The sequence below is a fragment of the Xiphias gladius genome, chromosome 22 (genome assembly GCF_016859285.1).
Source record: "Xiphias gladius isolate SHS-SW01 ecotype Sanya breed wild chromosome 22, ASM1685928v1, whole genome shotgun sequence".
NCBI lineage: Eukaryota > Metazoa > Chordata > Actinopteri > Istiophoriformes > Xiphiidae > Xiphias > Xiphias gladius.
In genome coordinates, this window is record NC_053421.1 from 14,668,654 (window position 1) to 14,688,686 (window position 20,033).

A 20,033-nucleotide genomic window follows, 5' to 3' on the forward strand; every position below is an offset into this window, starting at 1 on the left:
TGCACACGCATCAAATAACAAGTGTTGAGTTCATATGCACATGCACTGCTGCCACACTCTTCCCCGCATCCTCCCTCACACAATAGCCTCCATCTGTTGGCCCCTTCAACTTTCCCCGGCAGCCCTCTGGGGGTTCTAAGGCTGCAGGTTTGAGGGAACCACAGTCACCCTGCCATTGCTCCCGTGACACACAGATCCGAATAGATAGTCAGAGGGAGGGCAGTGGAGGGAGGGAGTGGTAGAATGTTTTGGCAGTCAAGTCAAAAGAAAGAAAATCAGTACAGGGATGAAGTGTTATAGAGGTGGGGATGGTTAAGAGTTAGATGATTAGAACAGAGTGACCTGGTTGGAGGAAGGTGTATGGGTGGGAATGAAGTGATCGGAGGCACAGGGGAAGAATAAAAGAAAGGCACATGCTCTGTAAGCCACTCGCAGTCCATATATTTAATCTTATTGTTCAAGTGGAGCACATGCCAGAGAATGTGGCTAAAATGACTTAGAGAATCCCATCAGATTTAGCCACATGACATAAGTAAATCAAAAATACTTTGGTTAGATCAAAATTCAAGCTCGGGCACTTCCGAGAGAGCCTGTCAGATCAGTACTTTTAGCCGACCGCTGTATAAGCAGGTATAACTGGATTATCCTTGTGTTTCAGTTGGCAAGCCTTATCATGTAGGCTCTATGGATGGTCAGTTCAAACTGGGCAGATTACAGTTTGCAGAGAAGAGGTTTAGCCTCGTTTGGAGCTCTGATATGTTAATTAAAGTGGATTTTCTGAAAATGGGACATGCAGGATGGCAAACTCCACCTCAACAAAGCCATAAGCCCATCTGTTGGCAGAGGTGTATTTGGGCCTGATTGTGTGTTTTTTAATGTCTGTGTGCTCTTGTACTTCTATCCCTGTGAGAACCAGTTTGAGCCTTTCAGAATGAGGGCATATTTGTCAAGAAAGGTAATTTTGGCCTGTGATCAGTTTAGTAAGGGGCTAGTTTAGAAAGGATCCACAAAATTCCTTGTTCTGATCAAAATGGTATGATAGAGTCATGACTTAAGACATTTGCTGTAAAAGCAAAATAAGGAAGAAAAAGTGTGTTTCATAAAAAGTATAATATTTGAGACTAGGGTTTAGCCTGGGTTTCCTGCATCATATAATGTACCATTTCACCACTGTAATTCCTTGTTTGTTGTCACACAACTGGTTTTCTGCACTGCATTGTGTTTTAGTCCTCTTATGTTATGAAATGGCTTGGTTTGCTGCAGATAATGTGTATAGGTCAATCTGCAGGAGCCTATTGACTTTTTCGCCTTGTAGCTTTCAGCCAACACAGCTAAAAAAAAAAGTTGGTCAGTTCTGTGTGATGGTTAAAGTCGATAAAATATGAGACACACAAGCAGGTGGCCAGCCCTTTCCTCTTTCAGCTACAGGGATATAGAGGGACCATTTCTTACATATTTTTTGCTGTATATGAGTTACTAAGTTTGTTAAAGGCTGATTTAAATCCTAGTGATGTGAATTCAAAGTTAACATGCTCACACATTTTTTTAACCTACACAATAGGCTAATTGTAAGAAAAGGATATCAGCACTTCTAGGGACAATGCTGGGGGTAACTAAAACCCTGTCTACTAGTCATTCGTTAGCTAAGTTTGGCCATTAAAGTTATACAAATAAAGTTTCATTTATTTCAGATTTCTTGCTCAAACCTTGCTAAAATTCTCGCTCATATTGCAAAAGGCAGAAGCATTACTTTACAATACAAAACACAGCCACCCACACTTTGTGTTAAAAACATCAAATATCATCTCACTTCAACAACCGTAGCACTGTATTTTGAAGAAAATACCTGGCTAGACTACAATGGCTAACCCCTAGACAAAAATGCTGAATTATGGTTCTCAACTCAAAAGCACTGTCTATTCATTACATAATCTTAGCCTGTCTCAAAAGTAGCTTTGCCTTGGGTTGACAAATCTCCTCCAGCAAGCATATCCAGCAGCATACAAATAATGTAAACTGGGTTTGAATCAGTGAATCACTCCTTTGAAAACTACATTACCAGACCTCCTTCGGTAATAAAAAAATAAATAAAATCCCATTCTCCTGAGGTAAAAATTGCAAAATCTTCACCTCTCTGGTAATTCTAATGCTGTGAGGTAGAGGTGACATTACAGCTGACCTCGGCTCGCTGTAGTTAAGCTGTGTTCAAGAAAGTTCTGGTGAAAGGTTGGTAGAAGAATGAATCTAGTCAAAGGAGGTTCCGGATAGAAGATATAGAAGTGCAAAGCTGTGTGTGTGTGTGTGTGTGAGGGGGGGCTCATTCATATTTGTATATATGTATCTGTGCATTTACAGTGTATGTGGGTGTATTTGTGGACAGCAGAACAAAAATAATAGAGCACAAGGGTTTTGTTATTAACGTGGTCTTTTATTGCTTAATAGCTTTTGTTAAAGGCCTGCTTTGGATCCATTCAATATTGTTTCCTTCCATGCCTTGTTTTTGCCCCCATTTTTAGCTCACCCAGATTTAGCTCAGTTTCATCCTCTAATCCTTCTGTTTTGTTAGTGATACTGGGAGAACAGCCTGGGCCGTGTGGCTCAGCCCCGCCTGTCAAAGCCTATAACATCTCTCACCAGGATCAGGTTATTGCCTGAGCTCTGTGTATCTTTATATTGAATTGCTTGTGATAGGAGGCTCTGGTGTTTGTGTGTGTGTGTGTGTGTGTGTGTGTGTGTGTGTGTGTGTGTGTGTGTGTGTGTGTGTGTGTGTGTGTGTGCATGTGTGTGTGTACATGCACATATGTTTGTGTGTGTATTTATTGTACATGGATGAGGTGGCTCCGAATAAGTGAATGGGACAAGAGTGGATACAACAATTGTCTTTTCTGACCTCAAATTTCAATATTGTCCCCTCGTGTCTCCTGCACCCACCCTCCCTCCCCTGCCCGCAACCATGTTCTCTACTTTGCTCTCCATTCGTCCATCACCACCATGGGGTGATAGATGGGGCAGTGGAGACAAGCGAGCGTTAAAGTTTGTGGGCCGTGGATGGACAGCTCGGCATGAATATCAGTCGCACAGAATAAGCGCTGGAAATTGGATGAGCCAGAGCGAGCGTGGTGTCAGCACTTTCCCTCCTGTGCATTTTCACTCAGCCGGATTGAGTCTCATTATTTGACCCTGCTCCTCTTCCCTCAGTGACCTAATAATATTGTTTCAGCGATCTTGTCCAGCCTCTGACCTCATGACTTCATACAGGAATCTTTTAAATGAGGAGTTTCACTTTCCCAGAGAAGTCTGGGACTTTTTACCATTTTGCTTCTTCCCTGGATACTATCAGCAACTAAATGATATTTATTTTTACTGTCTATCTAAATGATGCCACAATTGAATTAGCATCACTCTGCCATTAATTATATCTCTTTAAGTAATGCTGGTTATTAGTCTAATGAAGGTTTTATCTTGTATAGACCCTCTCACATTTGCCCAGTTACCCTCCTCATGTTGTACTTTACCTAGACAAAGATCTGTATAAAACCACATCAACAAGATCTTATTTGATTGGTCGCACTGTTTGTTTGTTATTAAAATCAAAATCAAAGTCGCAATATCAATGAATTAAATGGTTATATCGGAGCTTTTTAGGCAACAGAGGTGAATAGGAGAGATTTGGTAAGTAATCTCTCCCCAACCTGGACACCACAGCTGGTTGTCTCCAGCCTCTCCATCCATCCTGACACACACACACACACACACATTTGCACACACACACAAACATATGACCAGCACTGAACTCCATGTTGCTGCCAACATGCATAGGGACACAGGGATGGGGATTGAAGGGGGACAGCAAAGAGTGTGTCGGTGTGTTTAATTGGGTTTTTCCAAATCCGTATTAATCCTGACACATGTACCTTCCATGTGCTCTGGCATCACTTGGTCCACAGGTCACCCAGAGACAGCAACTTGAGAATCTCTTCTTGCAAATTTGCCAGCAGTGGGACAAGGTTAGTGTCCCCATTCAGACTTCATTACTATGACAGACTTTTGAAGAAAGTGCTGCTGAAAGACGTTTAAGCAGCTATCTATGCTGTAAGACTTTTGAGATTCCTCTTATCTCCATTTACTACTGTTATTTTATTGATGCCTGTAATTGTAATTGTAATTGTAATTTCCTGGTGATGCATGCTCTCAGTCTGTGGCTGTCTGTTAAATCTCCTTTCCCGTGGTCGACTGGTAGCCAGATCGGCTGAGGGGGAAAACAAACAAACAAACAAACAAAAAAAAACATGCTGACCTTGTCTACAGATTTAGAACACAGAAGCATCACTGATATGGCAGCTGCACTGTGGCAGGCAACACAAGCTGGGGCTCCAATCAGATCATCAGGTCAGATGGCTGTAGTTAATGCCGAGGCTCAGAGTGTAGATGTAATACTCTCTAGCTCAATGCACAAAGACAATTTTGCAAGCCTTTGTCGGAGCCCTCAGACATCTTGAAGAGTTGCCAGGGCCCTTTTTAATCAAATTAACCGCTTCCTAAGAACTGGGGGCGTGAACAAGTTAAATACTCTTCTTGGTGTGGATCGCATATCGGGCATTGAATATCTCTTTCTGTCTAAACTGTTAGACACTGAATCCTACATCAATGCTTTTTTCTTTTGACAAGATTCAGAATCTGGGCTGCCACTTTTCTTATGGCAATTCAGATTATTTAAGCATGCCCCCTACCCCCCTACCCCATGCACCTTCAAATCAACTACTGTACACACCCACAGGCATACACAGGAACTCAAACACACAAAAAAATATCGCATGCAGTCCCACTCCTACTCCACTTTTCTGAATCAATCTCCTGGATATGACCCTAACTTTTCCTCTTCCACATATTGTGTTGCTTTCCACGGTAGTGCTTATTGCTTTCTTTGATTAATCTTCCTCTTTGCTTTCCCTGCCGTACTGGTCTGAATGAGTAGACTTCCTGTTGGTTTTCAAAACTAGTCTTCCTTCCTCCCATCTCCCCCCTTTCCCTGATCCTCCCTCGTCTTCTATTCATCACTCCACAGCCCATTTTACAGTATCTTTCTGTCTCCTTCCTCCATCCGTTTCTATCGGTCCATTACCTTGCTCGTTCGTTCATCTCACCCTCTGCCTGTCCAACCTCCTGATATGAATTCTTTTTACCCTCTTACTGTATCTCCCTCTTCTTCCCTGCATTTCCCCTCTTGCCATTCATCTTCAGGTCCACTGTCCATCTCCCTCCCTCCCTCAACACGTCTCTGTCAGGCCCCAGCTCTCTTCCTCCTCTTGCTTCGTCCAGCATTGGAGCGCCTCCACTCTTGCTGACAGTGCTGTTTGTGTGAACTGAGTGCTGAGCTTCACAGCCCCCTCGCCTCCCATTGCTCCCTCCTCTCCACCTCATCATCCACCTCCCTTCTTCTTTCCTACTGCCTCCCACCTACATACCCCTCCAGGCGGGGGAATTAACCTTCCAGCCCTGGACTGCTGGGCTTAATGACTGTCTGTGGGGTCATCTCTGACTACACAACCCAGCTGCCAACATCTGGGCCAAACACATCCGCTCACACCGCCTTTATTCATGCACACACAACACACACTGGCACTGTGCAGTATGCACAACTTACAGTTACAGTCCTTCAATTCGTGCTAATATGAGGGTGTGTGTCATTATCATTCTTTCTTTATTGCTTGCTGCACAAATGTGGGAGTTTCTCACTCTTTCACTGTTCTCACAGAGAGTGGTTGGTCTATCATTACTGCATGGCTGACCGATAGTAGAACAACAGAGGCAGCTGTATAACTGCATTTGTGTTTAAACTGAGCAAATAGCACATGTGATACATAAAGTCAACAGAAAGTCACAGCACAAGTGTGGAAGATCAGCAGATCAAATGAAAAATAAATGCGTGTGGAAAATAAACATGACCTTTACGTTGTCTTGCTAGAAGAGCTTTCACTGTTCCACTGAGCAAATGGTGGTATTCTCCAGCCACCGTTCAGTTGGAAGTATATAATTGACAAAAGGGTGGAAGGGGGGGAAGGGGACGATATTCAGGGGGAAAAAAATCAAATATTCCACTGTTAAAAGGGAATTCTTTGGCCTGTCTCTGTCTCCGTCTCTGCGGCAGAGCAGATCACCCCAGGAGTATTCAGTACGGGAAATACAGTAATGTGGATACTCTATTCCATTCTATTCATTATGTATGAGCATAAATGTTACAAACTACCAACTGTGAAGACATCCATGTTGCATCTGTATCTTTGAGGGCTGCTATGCTCCTTCCAAAACAGCAAAGTGAAATGCTAAATAATGGGAACCACGAATACTCCCCAGAAAGGCAGAACAGAAAGAAGCTACAACTTTACTACATTATCTTATTACTGGCTCACTGCAACTTTATCTAGATTTTATAGTTATTTATTCATTCTGCTGAAACAAGAGGTCCTACCATTTTTTTTTAATCAGTTTGTTACTCTGTGACTTTAAAAGTATTAAAAATCCTTTAAATCCTTGGGGCAGCCATGACATTGTTATTGTTTTTTGACATCTAGTTTGGTGTTCAGGTGACCCCCTTGTAGCCACCTCCCCCAGCACTCCTCATATACGGTACACACCTTCCGTCATTCTTCCGTCTCTGCAACTGCCTCTCTCCCTCTCTTTATCTGTTTGGCTCTGTCTTCGACTCAGGATTGAGAGAAGGGGGAGTCCCATCGGTATTCTTTCACATCTCCATTGCTCACTTGTGTTCAAAGAGCCATCTGTAGATCAGGAAGACAAAAAGACGCTCCTGAGCCTTGGCGTCACTCAACAGGTAAGCCAAGCTCTCTTTCTCTCATGCAAATCCACACACCTATTCAAAGATTCTTGGCTTTTTTAAGAAGGAAGTATGCCCTCTCTGTGTCTGTCTGCCTGCCTCACTCTCTTTCTCTCTGTGCACCCTAGGCAGGCAGATGCGCTTGAGTTGGTGGAAGTTGAAAGGAGGTTTTGCCTCTCTGTCTCTCAACTTTTTCCTGGGGAGAGCGGGTTTGTGAATGTGTGTAGCAAAGTCAGAGTAATCCAGTAAACTTGAACACTTTGAGCTGAGGGGAGTGGAGACAAAGCGCACACTAACACCTAACCTGGGTTTCTTTGATTTCCTTGAAGTTCTACTGGACATTTACATTTATAGCTGCTGCTCAACTGCTGCACCAAGATGATATGATTTAGCCTGTCTTTCCTCGAGGCTGAGGTCTGTTCTGTCTGTGTTTAGCACATCCAGCCTTGTCTTAATCAGACTGCTTAAAGAATGCCATGTTTTAATGCACAATCAATGATTTGGATGTGATTAGATTCTGTTGATAATCTAATCTGCATCTTTTAGAAACCCTCTTTATCTGCCGTTCAGTGTTAAAGCAGTAATGGTTCACAACACTGCTTCTATAATCTACAGTAATTGGACCCACAGGCAACCGGAGAGACTGGTGAGAGGTTAGGTTGGCATTATGATGTAGGACGACATCTGAATTGGGGCTGCATGGAGGTTGAAACTTCATTTTCTGCACATTGACTGATTTCATGGGGTTTCACATTAAATTGGTCTAGGATTGAGTGTATTGAGTCGTTTGATGATGTTATGAAAGACGCCATTAAAAATCTACCTGTTGGGGGTCACGCTGAATGGTTCAGCTACCTCTAATGCCCTTGCGGGGTGAGTGCCAGCCCTGTCTCCGAAAGCGAATCAAATTTAAAATCAACCTGTCTAATTTGCATTTGTAAGAAGCTGGTGAAGAACATGGTGAAAAAAAGAAAAGAAAAAAGAAAAGAAAAAAATATGGCATTGAGTGCTGCTGTAGTAAAATATGGGTCTTTCTTAAATTTGAAGATGAACTAAATTACCATTCAGTCCGGTATTTATCTAATGTTATATTTTAAGCAACTGTTAAATGACATACCACAGTTATTCCAAAAATGCTCTACTATCACAGATTTTCATCCACAGAAAACAAACATGTATCAGTGAATCAACATTTGTATGACTGGCTGTTTTTTTAAAGCAATTAAGGCAGTTGTTTGACTAGATAATGGGAATGTGGGGAGGTCAGGAAGGCTGTGCCTGCTTTCATTAAGAGTCTCAATGAAAATGATGACTCATGAGGTCAGCAGAAACCTTTTCTATGTTTGCCAAACACTTCCTCACAGGGTATACCTAGCTCAAAATCCTAAATTCGGGCCTTTGTCATGGCACTGGAGACAAATGAAATAAATCTGATTCTTCTTATCCAGAGATGGATAACTGTCAATTCCAATGCATATGAGATGAATTGTTAATATTAGGCAGGATATAATGATTGGGTTTGTGTTTACCTATATGATGCATTAAAAGAGACAAGAGATAAAGAGAAGACGGGCACTTTTAACCTCAGAAAAGAATTTCTGTTCATTGAAGAAGGAAGTAATTGCCCTTGTGTGATCAAAGAGTATGCTGGCGGCTCTGAAATACACAAATGTTTTGAGAGCGAAAAAAAAATAATTGAGTGTGATTTAATTCTTATCAAAGCCTGTTGGAGTGCAACTAATCGACTGAGGGGAGATGCGTCAAAGAGCTGTTGCCTTCAATTCATTTTGTCTATTCAGATGAGAAAATATTAAGTTTTCAATTAAGTAAGTCACTATTATTTGTTCCACTCCTGCAGCAGATAAATTGAAGTGATTACAAACTGACTTAAAATCTGAAGAGGGCTCTTCCTGTTGAAATAAGGAAGAGCATTGGATGCAGTGGGCCCAGACCCACAGCACTGCCTACAGTCTTAATTCCAAATTGTTCATTTTCCAAAATTCACAATGAGAGCATGCCGCGATCCTGAGAGTGGATCACACTTTTATACTCTACTTACAGGTTTCTATTCAAAAAACAAATACACAGTTGTAATTGACAGAAAGTTGCCATGACTTCCTTAGTAATATTGCATGTTTTAACCCATTTACCCACCAATTCCTCATCCCTAAACAACAAAATTGGTCGTTTGTCAGTGCATTCTTAAATAACCCATACGAGCCATATATCTTCTGATATACTATCCCTAATGTCAGGGTATTGTTTAAATTAGTCAACTAGCAAACATAATTATCATCACAAATGTAATATGTCGTAATATATATATATATATATAAAATATATTAGGTACTTAAGCACTTGACGCATAGGTACAGTGGAGCAGGAGACAACTTCACACTACTGCATTGACACTAATAATACGCGGGTTGTTTAAAGCTATTTGAAAAAAGCTCTATTCATTACAAATTTTAGATTTCTTTTTTTTTAAATATTTCATACAATTAAGCAATTTCTGTACCTTTGAATGCACTTCCTGCTTTCCATGCAGCAATTGGTTTCCATTAATTTAGGTGCTGTTTAAAAATCAACCTACAGAGACAAATGTAGGTATTTGCCCTCTTTTAGGACATACATAAAAGATATACAGTATATTGTACATATCTGCTTTGTTCTTCACTCCCTCCCCTGATCCTGTAAGAGAAGCCAGTAGAAATGCCAAAAGGAGCCACAGAGGTGTTTGTAACAACTATTCACAAATTCAAATGTACAGTTTTAAGGTAACTGAGCTGGACTCAGCAGGAGATTTACACTAGTTTACCTAACTAAGCCACTCAAGCACAGAGCTCCTCTGCATGTAATGTACTTCCCATCTAAAACACAAATTAACAACACTACATTTGTGAAACTGATTTTTGTACCCATTAAGATTGAGATTAGAGTGTTATAAAGACCTTTTAGCATGCCATGTGTCTTTTTAAAGTTATGTTTTAATTGCATGCTGATGCAGGATTGATGGACTGATTGACTGAATGATTGATTTGAAAAGTGTGCTGTAATGATGTTGTAAACATGTGCTTGGAAGCTTGTGAGACTTGGGAGTCACATGCCAAATTGAAAAGTAAATGGTACTGCAAACACAAGCTATGTCAGAAAGTCAAACCTCGAAAATAAACAAGAAATGTAAACATAGAAAGGCACATTTTGAATTGATAGCTTCATATACTACACTGCTGGACTTAATACAAAATGCCTCTGAAAAGCATGTGCCTACTATATTCATCTTGTAGGGGATGTGGTATGTATGCTTGTTGTATGTATATTAAATGTGGATTTTTTCGTTCTTCCTAGGTTGGTCCAGGATTGTCGAAGGTCAGGTGTCAGTGGTGAAATGGACTTCTTGTCAGCATGGATTCTGTTTCCCTCAGCACTACCCTTTCTCTGTCTCATCTGGGGTAAGAGAATCAAATGTCACCATGGAGCCATCATTACAGTAACTGTGGCCTTTTCAAGTCCCATTCATGTTCATGCCATTCAGCTCAGCAATCGGAACCTTAACTTTATTGAAGCCTTAATTGAATTTTCAGTATAGCATAATAGCTACTGTACGTGCATGAGCTGCCAGGTTTATGGGTAATGAATGCACTGTAAATGTAAGTCTTTTAAATCGACCTGGTTAATTTCACACTTATCTTTTCATCTTTGAAAATTCTGTTTAAGGTACCGTACTGGCTTACTGTGGCACCAACTATTAACACCATCATTGGTACCGTCCTCTGTTGCTGTTACTTATACACATAGGAAACCAGCAGTGGCATCTTTTTCACTCTCTTTGTTGCAGGACCATTCTCCCTATGAACAGGACTGCAGGTAGAAAGGAACATTTTGTTAACCTGTTTATTCATGGCTGAATGGAATTTTAGGGTATTAGTGTTTCATGCAAATAACTGAATACTGAATACAGTGATCTGAATACTGCCTCAACTGTGGTATGGCCAATAGGGTTACTCCATGTAACCACCATGACTGTTCTAACAGGGTCATTGTTTTGTACAGTTTAGCTCAAGGTGAATCTGTCCAAACTGAGCGGTAGTGTAGCGGACGGTTTTCTTAGACTGGGTTTGTCCCTCCTATTTTCACCTCTGGCAATGAGCAGTTTACACAGAAGTAAAAGTAAGTAAAGCCAACACAATTTCACTTCTGTTACTGGGTATTATACACAGAGTATTTCTTCACTAGTTTCCATGGTGAGTACTACAATGACTTCCAGTTCATAAAGCTTGTTAAACACAACCTTAAGTTATCTGACAATATAGTGGAAAACAAGATTTTAATATACTGCTACCTTATGAAAGGAGAGGAAGATTCAGCAAAAGATATTTTTATCAAAAGACATCGTTACTGGTATATGATGGTACATGAGGTACATTCTGTTACTAGAGAAGTTTTAAAAATATTGTCTGGAAAGAATCTGCTACTCTTAAACGACACATTTGTATCCTTAAAAGTAAAAGTGAATGTAGAAATAAGGACTGAGAAGCAAATTGCATACATATATAACTGAAGACATTCATCCCATCTTGAATAAGGAATTTAAATCAGTATTTCACAGCAGATGTTCTACATGTCATAGCAGGAAAGCAAAGGTGTAATTAATAACATTAATTAATGATGGATGCAATCCATTAATTGGTACTGTGCATTTTGCTTACTGGCATGGCTTACTTGGACACTCAAATGCAATGTTGCTTCTTACACCTGTGCATGGACAAGTGAAATTGTGTATCAGTCAGTTCATTCAGATACGCCTGTTTCCCCCTTCCTTTAAAGCTGTAGAAATTCATAATGTTTGCCAGATGAGTAAATTAGTAAATTTGTATGTCAATATTTGGTCAAATAATTGTAATTTGAGAGGGGGTGCTCACTGTGACACACTTACAGAGAATTACCACCTGTCTCTGAAATTGCCCTTAGCTTTACAGAGTGTTTTAAGCATCTTTAACTGTAGTTCATTATTTTGGTTTATGGCCGGCTTTACTTTTTTGGTTCAGTATCACTGCTGTCATCAACCTTGTTTCCAGGTTTCCAGTCGCAGCAGGCAGCTGTTTTCGGCAAGAAAAAAAAAAGAACCTTAACATACACAGAGAAAGTCATTACTTATTGTAGCATTGTAGCATTTAGCAGCTAAAAAGCAAGCTCTCACCTGAAGGAGTTGGTGAAGTCCAAAACAGAGCAAAATGAAAAGTGAATATTGGACTTACATCTGCTGGGTGACCAGAAACAAGACTGTAAATGAATACTAATGTTGTTCCGTGTTTAGTGGATGTGTAAATAGGCAACGGCTTGCTTAAACATTCGCCAAATCAAAGGTGATTTGTATTATATGTCAATGCTGTGTTTACAGCTTGTTTTGCTGCCCCAACTGGCCAAAAAAACAATTCATACTGAAACTTTAATTGAACACTTTGGTGACAAGTGCAAAAATGCAGGATGATGGCCATTGATTGTAATGGAACATTGAATCCCCCTTCATTTCAACTGACTCAGTTGGTTTAAGGACATACACCGATCAGCCACAACGTTAAAACCAGTAGCTGGTTTTAATGTTATGGCTGATCAGTGTAAACATCATCATTAAGCAAACTGACTGAGAGTTATGAGCGAGTTGTGGAATGGAGCCAAAAGCAGGAAATAACAAACATGTCTCTCGGTGAGGTATTACTTTGTTTTACTGTTGTGATTAAACCATTAAAATGTTTATCTGTGACATGCTAAAATGTAGGCTAACAGAAGCACAAGAAGAGAAGAGTCATTAAGTAGAACTGACTCAGTAATACCAGTTACACAACAGGTTTGCTAACATTGACAAACAGTAGCCACCATAAGCTACTAAGTAGGCTAAAGCTGTGATGGAAAAACCCCTGAATGTAATGAACTGAGGAAGGGTTCAATTTGCTGATTATGAATTCAACTTGTTGAAAGAGGAAGACTTTATTTCTTCATCTAAAAGTTACATACTCCCTCACTTTTGGACATGAAAAGCCATACTGCTACATTTTAATATGGTATTTCGTATTTCTGTATCTCAAAATAATTGATTATAATACAGCAGCCATTGTAGATCACTGTTGAGTATTCATTTATGTAAACTGTATGCAAATGTGCTCCTGTGTTTGGTTGTTTGTATGCATCCTCTGTAATGGCCAATCTTGCCCTTCATATTTGACGTGAGGTGACTGGTTCAGCCTTGATCTGAGAGCTCTGCCTCTCACTCATGTTGTCAGATGCAACAGAGCATGCACTTCACAAACAACTTGGTCACTGCTCCAATGAAGGTCAAGATTCGAACAGTTTAGCAGAGGCAGGCTCGCTTCTCTATGGGGCATTGTTTAAACGAGATTCACACTTAGATATTAGGCACTAATTTTAGTATGTACTTGCGTTTGAATTTAATTTATTAATAAACCCCTATGTATAATAATCATATAATCCTAGCCCCAGCGTTAGAGGCTCATGGGTGGTCTGCTTTAACGATACCTTCCTGTCTCAAGCGCACTACACCACAGAATGTCACCTAAGAGCCTGGCTGAAGGATGGCCAACCCCACCTATGACAAATAAGGGGGATTAAAGCGATAATCATTACTCTTCCCGGGAGGAATTAGCTGGTGGGACATCGACATTGAAGAAAAACCACGGGTGAACAAGGTCCCCGTGCTTTTTTCCTCCTCGCAATACCTTTTCTGTGGGGGGGGGGTTTAATTCCCAGTAATTACTTTATTGACTCATTTTCAGGGTATCACTGCAGTTTCCCATCAATAATACACATGCCAGGATGAATAATGTGGCCAGACACAATGGGGTGTCTTCTCAAACAAAAGACTACAAGACTGCAACCCTTTGGTGTATGTTTATGTCATGCTCCCTCTAGTCCTTTTATTTCCTCCCTAACACATCTCACACATTCTCATCCCTTGTTCTTGTCCACCTCTTTACATTAAATCCCATCACATCCTCTTCCTGCTCTACGATTCCACACCAGCTGCTTTCCTCCTTCTCCTTTTATGTCTCCAGGCACGCACGCCCAGCAGGCCTTCAGGTCTGAGCCCAGGAACCTCACTGTGCGGACCGGAGCCACAGCTGTGTTGAGGTGTGAGGTGCTGCGGGCCTCAGGGACAGTGCAGTGGGTGAAAGATGGCCTCCTCCTGGGACCCCAGAGAGGCCTGCCGGGCTTTCCGCGCTACAGCATGATTGGAAACCCCAAGAGAGGTAAACAGGGATACTCACAGAATATGGTCTATGGCCTATTGGGTTTAGATGGACCTATCCAAGCTAAATAAATGACCTTGTAGGATAAAAGCACCGCTAAAAAGCAGCAGAATGAGTAATCATTACTCGCCCTGTGGTTGAATCAAGCTTGCAGTTTATGGGTAAAATTCTCATAAAAACAATCAACTCAGAAGTTTCAGTTGAGTGGAATAAGATTTAAAAAAATGCTGGTCAAGAAAAAGCAGAACATGAAGTCAGATGTGTAGAGGGTGAATGAAGTATGACATGCCAAAGAAAGCAACAAAATAACAGCTGTCAGTATTAGATTAATCCATTGCAGTTCATTATTTTCTTGTAACATAGTTCATATGTTTTTAATTACAAGTGTAGCTGTCAGCTCATGAAGCATCCTACAGTACAGCTTGATGTTGGCTACTCTGAGAGTAAATGAAACAATGTTGTTGCTATGGCTTCAAAGTGCTGTAATAAAGCAAAACAGACATTACAGGAACCTTATGGCACACAAACTGTCTATACGGGGAGCATCTGGGGCCGGGGAGGTGATGTGATTGTCAACAGCCTGTTACACATCTCACTGTCACTCACATGTAATAACAAAAAAAAAAAAAAAAAAAGGAAAAAGAAATTATAGCAACAAAGTGTCAGCAAATCAGTGAAATGTTGCTCGGAATAAAGTGTGACGCAGAATCTGCACCATAGTCTATAAAAAGTAATAGCCAATTAGAAGGCAATCCTGGGTAAGAGAAGAGCATCTGTTCCTGATCAGCCCACAACTAGACAAGCCACACTTCACTGTTGCAGTGTGGGAGACTGCCAGTGACACGCTGAGAGATGCATAGATGTCCGTGCACACATTGTTCATGCTTATTAATGCCTAGAGTTTACATAAACAAACAAATAAAAGACTAAATTGTTGTTTGTTAGCTGAGTAACAAGAACAGGTAATCATTACAGCAGGTATAGGATTAGAAAAAAAATCTTGCCTCTTTTAACATCAATAACAACACAATAAGAACACATCCACATGCACCTAAAGACCACAAACACGCACGCTGGCAAACACTTATACATACACTCGTGAATAAAATCTCCATCAGCACAGGTACACTTTACCAGGAAAAGAAACTGCAGACTGATGTATGCAATCACTTTACACGGCAGAGAGAGAGCAAAAATCATTTAAGATGACACTTGACAGCACTTGTGACTCCATCAGTTTTCACTGATTGTTACCATCAGTGATATTTATTGATGCTTAAAAAAGCCTGACACACAAAGGAGAGGCCGGCGTTGATTTCCCCATATATTTACAGTATATGTAGCACCCTTTGTTTCCCTAAGCTGGACCAGTAATGTAAATGTGTATCGACATGAGTCTAGATGTAAGATTTCAGGCAATTGTAAAGACAAACATACAAAGAACAACAGACAAAACCGCTTGTTGCCTTAAGTGAGTTTTCCTTCATTTATTGATCGAGAATGTAATTGTAAGTACTGGGCATGCAGCCAGTAAATCAGGCAAAATTTAATTTCGAATGAACATTCATGAAGACAGTGTACACATGACATAATATATACTGCAACTATATTAACTCTCTTAACTTATATCGGCTAACTAATATCAAATATTTACAAAATGATAAACCATAGTCATGCATGAATATTATCTTAACCACCTGCTGGGATTTCTTGTATGTGGTATGTTGGCGACACTAGACTGTCGTTGCAAATTAAGTTGTTGTTAAGTTTAATAAATCTTGTAAGCCTTAGAAAGGTATACCCATAAGTATGTAATACTGAACAGAGCCAGAAAAAGAGGTGATAAAGATCCATTGGCCGGGTCACACCTGTCAAGTTGTGTGTATACTTTTTTTTTTAGAAATAATGAAGCCTTTGTAGAACCAGGTATAATAGAGTAGCACAACACAATGTACAGTAGCATAATGCCTGATTTTCAAATTACAAAAAAATTATCATTGATTGGCTGATGGAGATGAAGATCAATAACTAACACTGGCTATTTTTCTGTTTCCATTTTCCATTTCCATTGGGATTGACCTTTCATGTCATCATGTCACAACATGTATTTTCAGCTTTAAGGCCAAAACACAAATGCAGATTTGCAGAGGGGAGAATATGCTCTGCTGAAGACATAATGGCTATGTCGATATTCTGTATCCCAAAATTCTAATATAAACCCAGGGTACTGGACAAATAAGCAAATCACGTTGTAGCCATCCGTCATCTCCCCTACCATAAATAAACACTCCCTGTAACGGGATTGCACTATTTGTGAGTAATTTTAGGAAAGAGGAATATGATTAATAACTTCAATGTCTCTCTCTGTGCACTCAATGATAACTTGGATGTGAAAATTGCTTCTGGTTGGTGTTAATTATCTTGCCAGCTTACTTGACACATACATTTTTAGGCCTGGGTGGTTGTCAGACCAAGATAGTATTTTGCACATGTTAGTAGGCTGTGAGCCAGAGAATCAGGAGCTGGAAAACAAACGTTGAACATCATCTAATTCCCAAAGGTTATGGCAACACATCAAACAAATCAAACCCTGTTGGCAGCACCAATCTCAGAAGAGAGATACAGAAAGAAGGACTCTGCCTGGCATCAATTAATAGACAGTTTATTCAGGCGGCGTTGTGAATCTGGGAATGGATTGCATTTACCATCCTGGAAATTCATTCTGAAACAAAATGTTTCTTCCATGAGTATAGACAACCACTCGCATGTCAATGGAAATGCCTGCAGCAGGAGGTTCTCAGCAAGTGAGATGTTTTCATTCTACAGAAATAAGAAAATAATCTATTTTTAACCAAATCAAACACCCAAACATCAGTAGTAGAGTATATTACTGTATTGAATTGAAATGCCAGGCTGTCATTGTACAAATTTCTTTTATTATTCATTTTCCCATTTACAAAGTTTAAAATTGCCAATTATTCAGACACCCTGAAATCAACACAGAAGAAAAAGGGCCTGCAGAAGGTACCTATCAATATATGTACATTCAACAACTGTGAACATTTTTATATTCAGTGGAGGGTGAAAAAGAAAACTAAATGAACCCCTCCTCTTTGTGATTATTTGCATGTATAGTGTGTACATCCTTATCACAACATACAACAAACATAACATAACAACAAAAAAATAATTAATCTCTACATCTCCGTTCCAGGGCAGTATCATCTTCAGATTGAAAAGGCCCAACTGGAAGATGACGCCCCCTATGAATGTCAAGCAGGCCAGTCTGAGAGCAGTCAAGCAGTCGTTTCCAATACAGCCTGGGTCAACGTGTTAAGTGAGCAACACCATCGCCAGTTTGTGAACAGAGGGCACATGGGGGCTTGTAAAGTTGTTTTTTTTGTCAGAATAACAAACAAATGTACATAATAAGGCACAGTGAGCATCAGCAGTGCTCCAGTAACATACACAACCTCTTGACTGGTAATTGGCATATAAAGAACTGTTATCTGTTAATTTCTATTGATAAAGAGCTTTAATTTGCTTAAGATAAGGCAGTTGCATTTGAAGCAGGGACTTTGTTTAGTGTGTCCTCTGTACAGTAGAACTCAAGTACAAACTATAATTTGAAGCATGTATGAACCATGAAGAAAGTCGCAATTTTTGTAACTTTTCAAACAGTATTTATTTCGTTAACAAGCATTATGCCATCCCTGCATGTTCCAGTAGGTCCATGGCTTTACATAGCAGCTGCACAATATAAAGTATCAGTACAGCCTGGATTCCCTGGCAAGCCTCAGGGCGATCCATGTCTCTCCCTCGCACAGGAATAAATTATAACACAACTGATTGAAAGGTTCCCACTCAGACATGGTGTGGAATAGATGTAATTGTGCAACTATATTAGACCACCTGTTGTCACTCTATAACAACCAGTATCTTTCTCTCCCTATCCCTCTTGCTTGTGGGAGCGAGCCCATATGTGGTAAGGAAAGGATTCTAAAAGAACCTTTCTTCTCCAGGCGCAGTTCATTTACTTACATCCCCCTCCTCATTCTCTCCATTGCACAATTTCTCCCTCTCTTCCCCACTTTCATGCTCTTTTTTTTTTTGTGGCGCTGGTGGTGGTGGTGGTGGTGTGTGTGTGTGGGGGTGGGGGGGGTGGGGGGGGTGGGGGGGCAATTCTAGTGGCCTCTCGCTCCTCTGGGAAGAGAGCAGGTTATTCTGACATCAATGGGCCAGTAGGAGGGATGGCGGGTGGTCTGGGATAGGACAAGCCATAGACCACAGACGTCTCCATGAATGGCTGTGTTCTGCTCTACACTGCAGCAGGCTCAAGTCCTACAAGCAGGCCTACACCTGCAACGACAGCAGGCTTGACTCCCACATTTATTATCTCTGAGATGCCTATTGCATGTGCGCCCACATACACAAAGTCAACACAACTGCCTTTGGCTTTGTCAAAAAAGGTCAAAATGTGTGGGAATTATGGTCACGTGGCATCAGTGATTGCTAGTAGTCGTATTTACTGACTTAAACCTACTGCTGCCCTGTGTTCCTGACACACATCACAGCTGGTGTTTTTGTTCAGCATCTTGGGAACACTTTCCAGCTGTTGACAGTTTAAGATGGACAGTTGCAGCTGTACTGTTGCAAAGGGCAAAGAGGGAAGCGACTGACTTAAAAAGCACTCTGCAGCCTCGATGCTAAAGGGTCATTTGTTCCACCCGACCAACTCAACTGATTCAAAGTACGTGACTAATCTGGGGCTTGATAATGAGCTGATGAATTCAATCTCCTGTTAGTGCTGAGCTGGGACTGGAAACTGTGCATCCTTTTGAAGAATACTGTCTCTGATGAGTTCCCCACGGACATCTCCATCACTGAACTACAGCTCCCAAGGCCCCACACCCCTGGCCAGTCAACCATGGGCATATCCCATCAAGCCCTGCATCAAATCAAAACACTATAAACTCTTTATGAGGAGATACAGCGGGGGAGAGAGGAGGAATGTGAAAACGAAACAGAGATTGCTGGTCGTATAATTGGATTCTTGGGTCAGAAGAAGTGGTATAATGACTGGCTAATTCAAGATGGATCACCACAGGTAATAAATAGCAGGGAAGGAGGCAAAAATGCCAATAAGCCCCATCCATGGGCTTACAAAGAGATGTTTTCAAGACATTTCCATTGGTGTAACATCACTCTTCTGTGTTTTTGCTTTCCTGCAGGGCTTACATAGGGGATTACTGCAACAGTCAGATCAAGTGGCACAGAGTAATCCATGACAATAACAACCTCTACCCCCTCTTCTGAAACCCCCTCCTATGCTAAAACTTACCCCGCACTGTGCCCGTTACATACCTGACACATCCTGTGTCTCGGTTTATACCATTAGCCTTAGCATTTAATCCTTTTAATGAACAACTCTCTCCCTCACCGCATGGCATGCCTGTACAGATGCCTCCTGCAAATGTTCAAAACAGTTATTTGATGTATTCTGGTTTTAGACTGTGTTACTCATTCAGTTGCCATAGCTGGGTCGTACAGAGATATGTGTGTGAGTGTGCCCATGTGTGTAAGCTTATTATCAGTGTTGGTTGGAGGTTAGAGGACATTTTAGGAACCAAGGCTATGCTGAGGTTTTGCGGTAGCTAATGAGTTTAGCACTTGAAGAATATATAATGAGCCTTCATTTTATGATTCCCTGTTATGAATAATGGAACAACTTATAAATGGGGGCACAAGCAACATAGAACATGGTGACTTTATTCATCTTCGTTCACGAAAAGTTCTGACAGTTGCCCAAGATATAACCCCATCAGAGGACGATGTGTTATACACTGGTGAGACGGTGTGCATATTACGGTGCCAGACTGATGTTACAGTGTCAGGGTCTTTACAAGTAGCAGGGCAGGGGAGCTCTGCTAAAT

The 20,033-nt window shown here is 40.8% G+C and overlaps 1 protein-coding gene across 1 annotated transcript in view; it reads left to right on the plus strand.

Moving 5' to 3' along the window:
- The first annotated feature begins 6,765 nt into the window (after positions 1-6,765).
- The window catches only part of nphs1 (NPHS1 adhesion molecule, nephrin), a 36,918-nt gene continuing 23,650 nt past the window's right edge, over positions 6,766-20,033 (plus strand). Inside the window, exons 1-4 of the mRNA XM_040118366.1 lie at positions 6,766-6,832; positions 10,184-10,287; positions 13,906-14,100; positions 17,315-17,437. Coding sequence (XP_039974300.1) covers positions 10,224-10,287; positions 13,906-14,100; positions 17,315-17,437 — 382 coding nt within the window. The 5' untranslated portion in view covers positions 6,766-6,832; positions 10,184-10,223. The remainder of the gene's footprint in view (positions 6,833-10,183; positions 10,288-13,905; positions 14,101-17,314; positions 17,438-20,033) is intronic.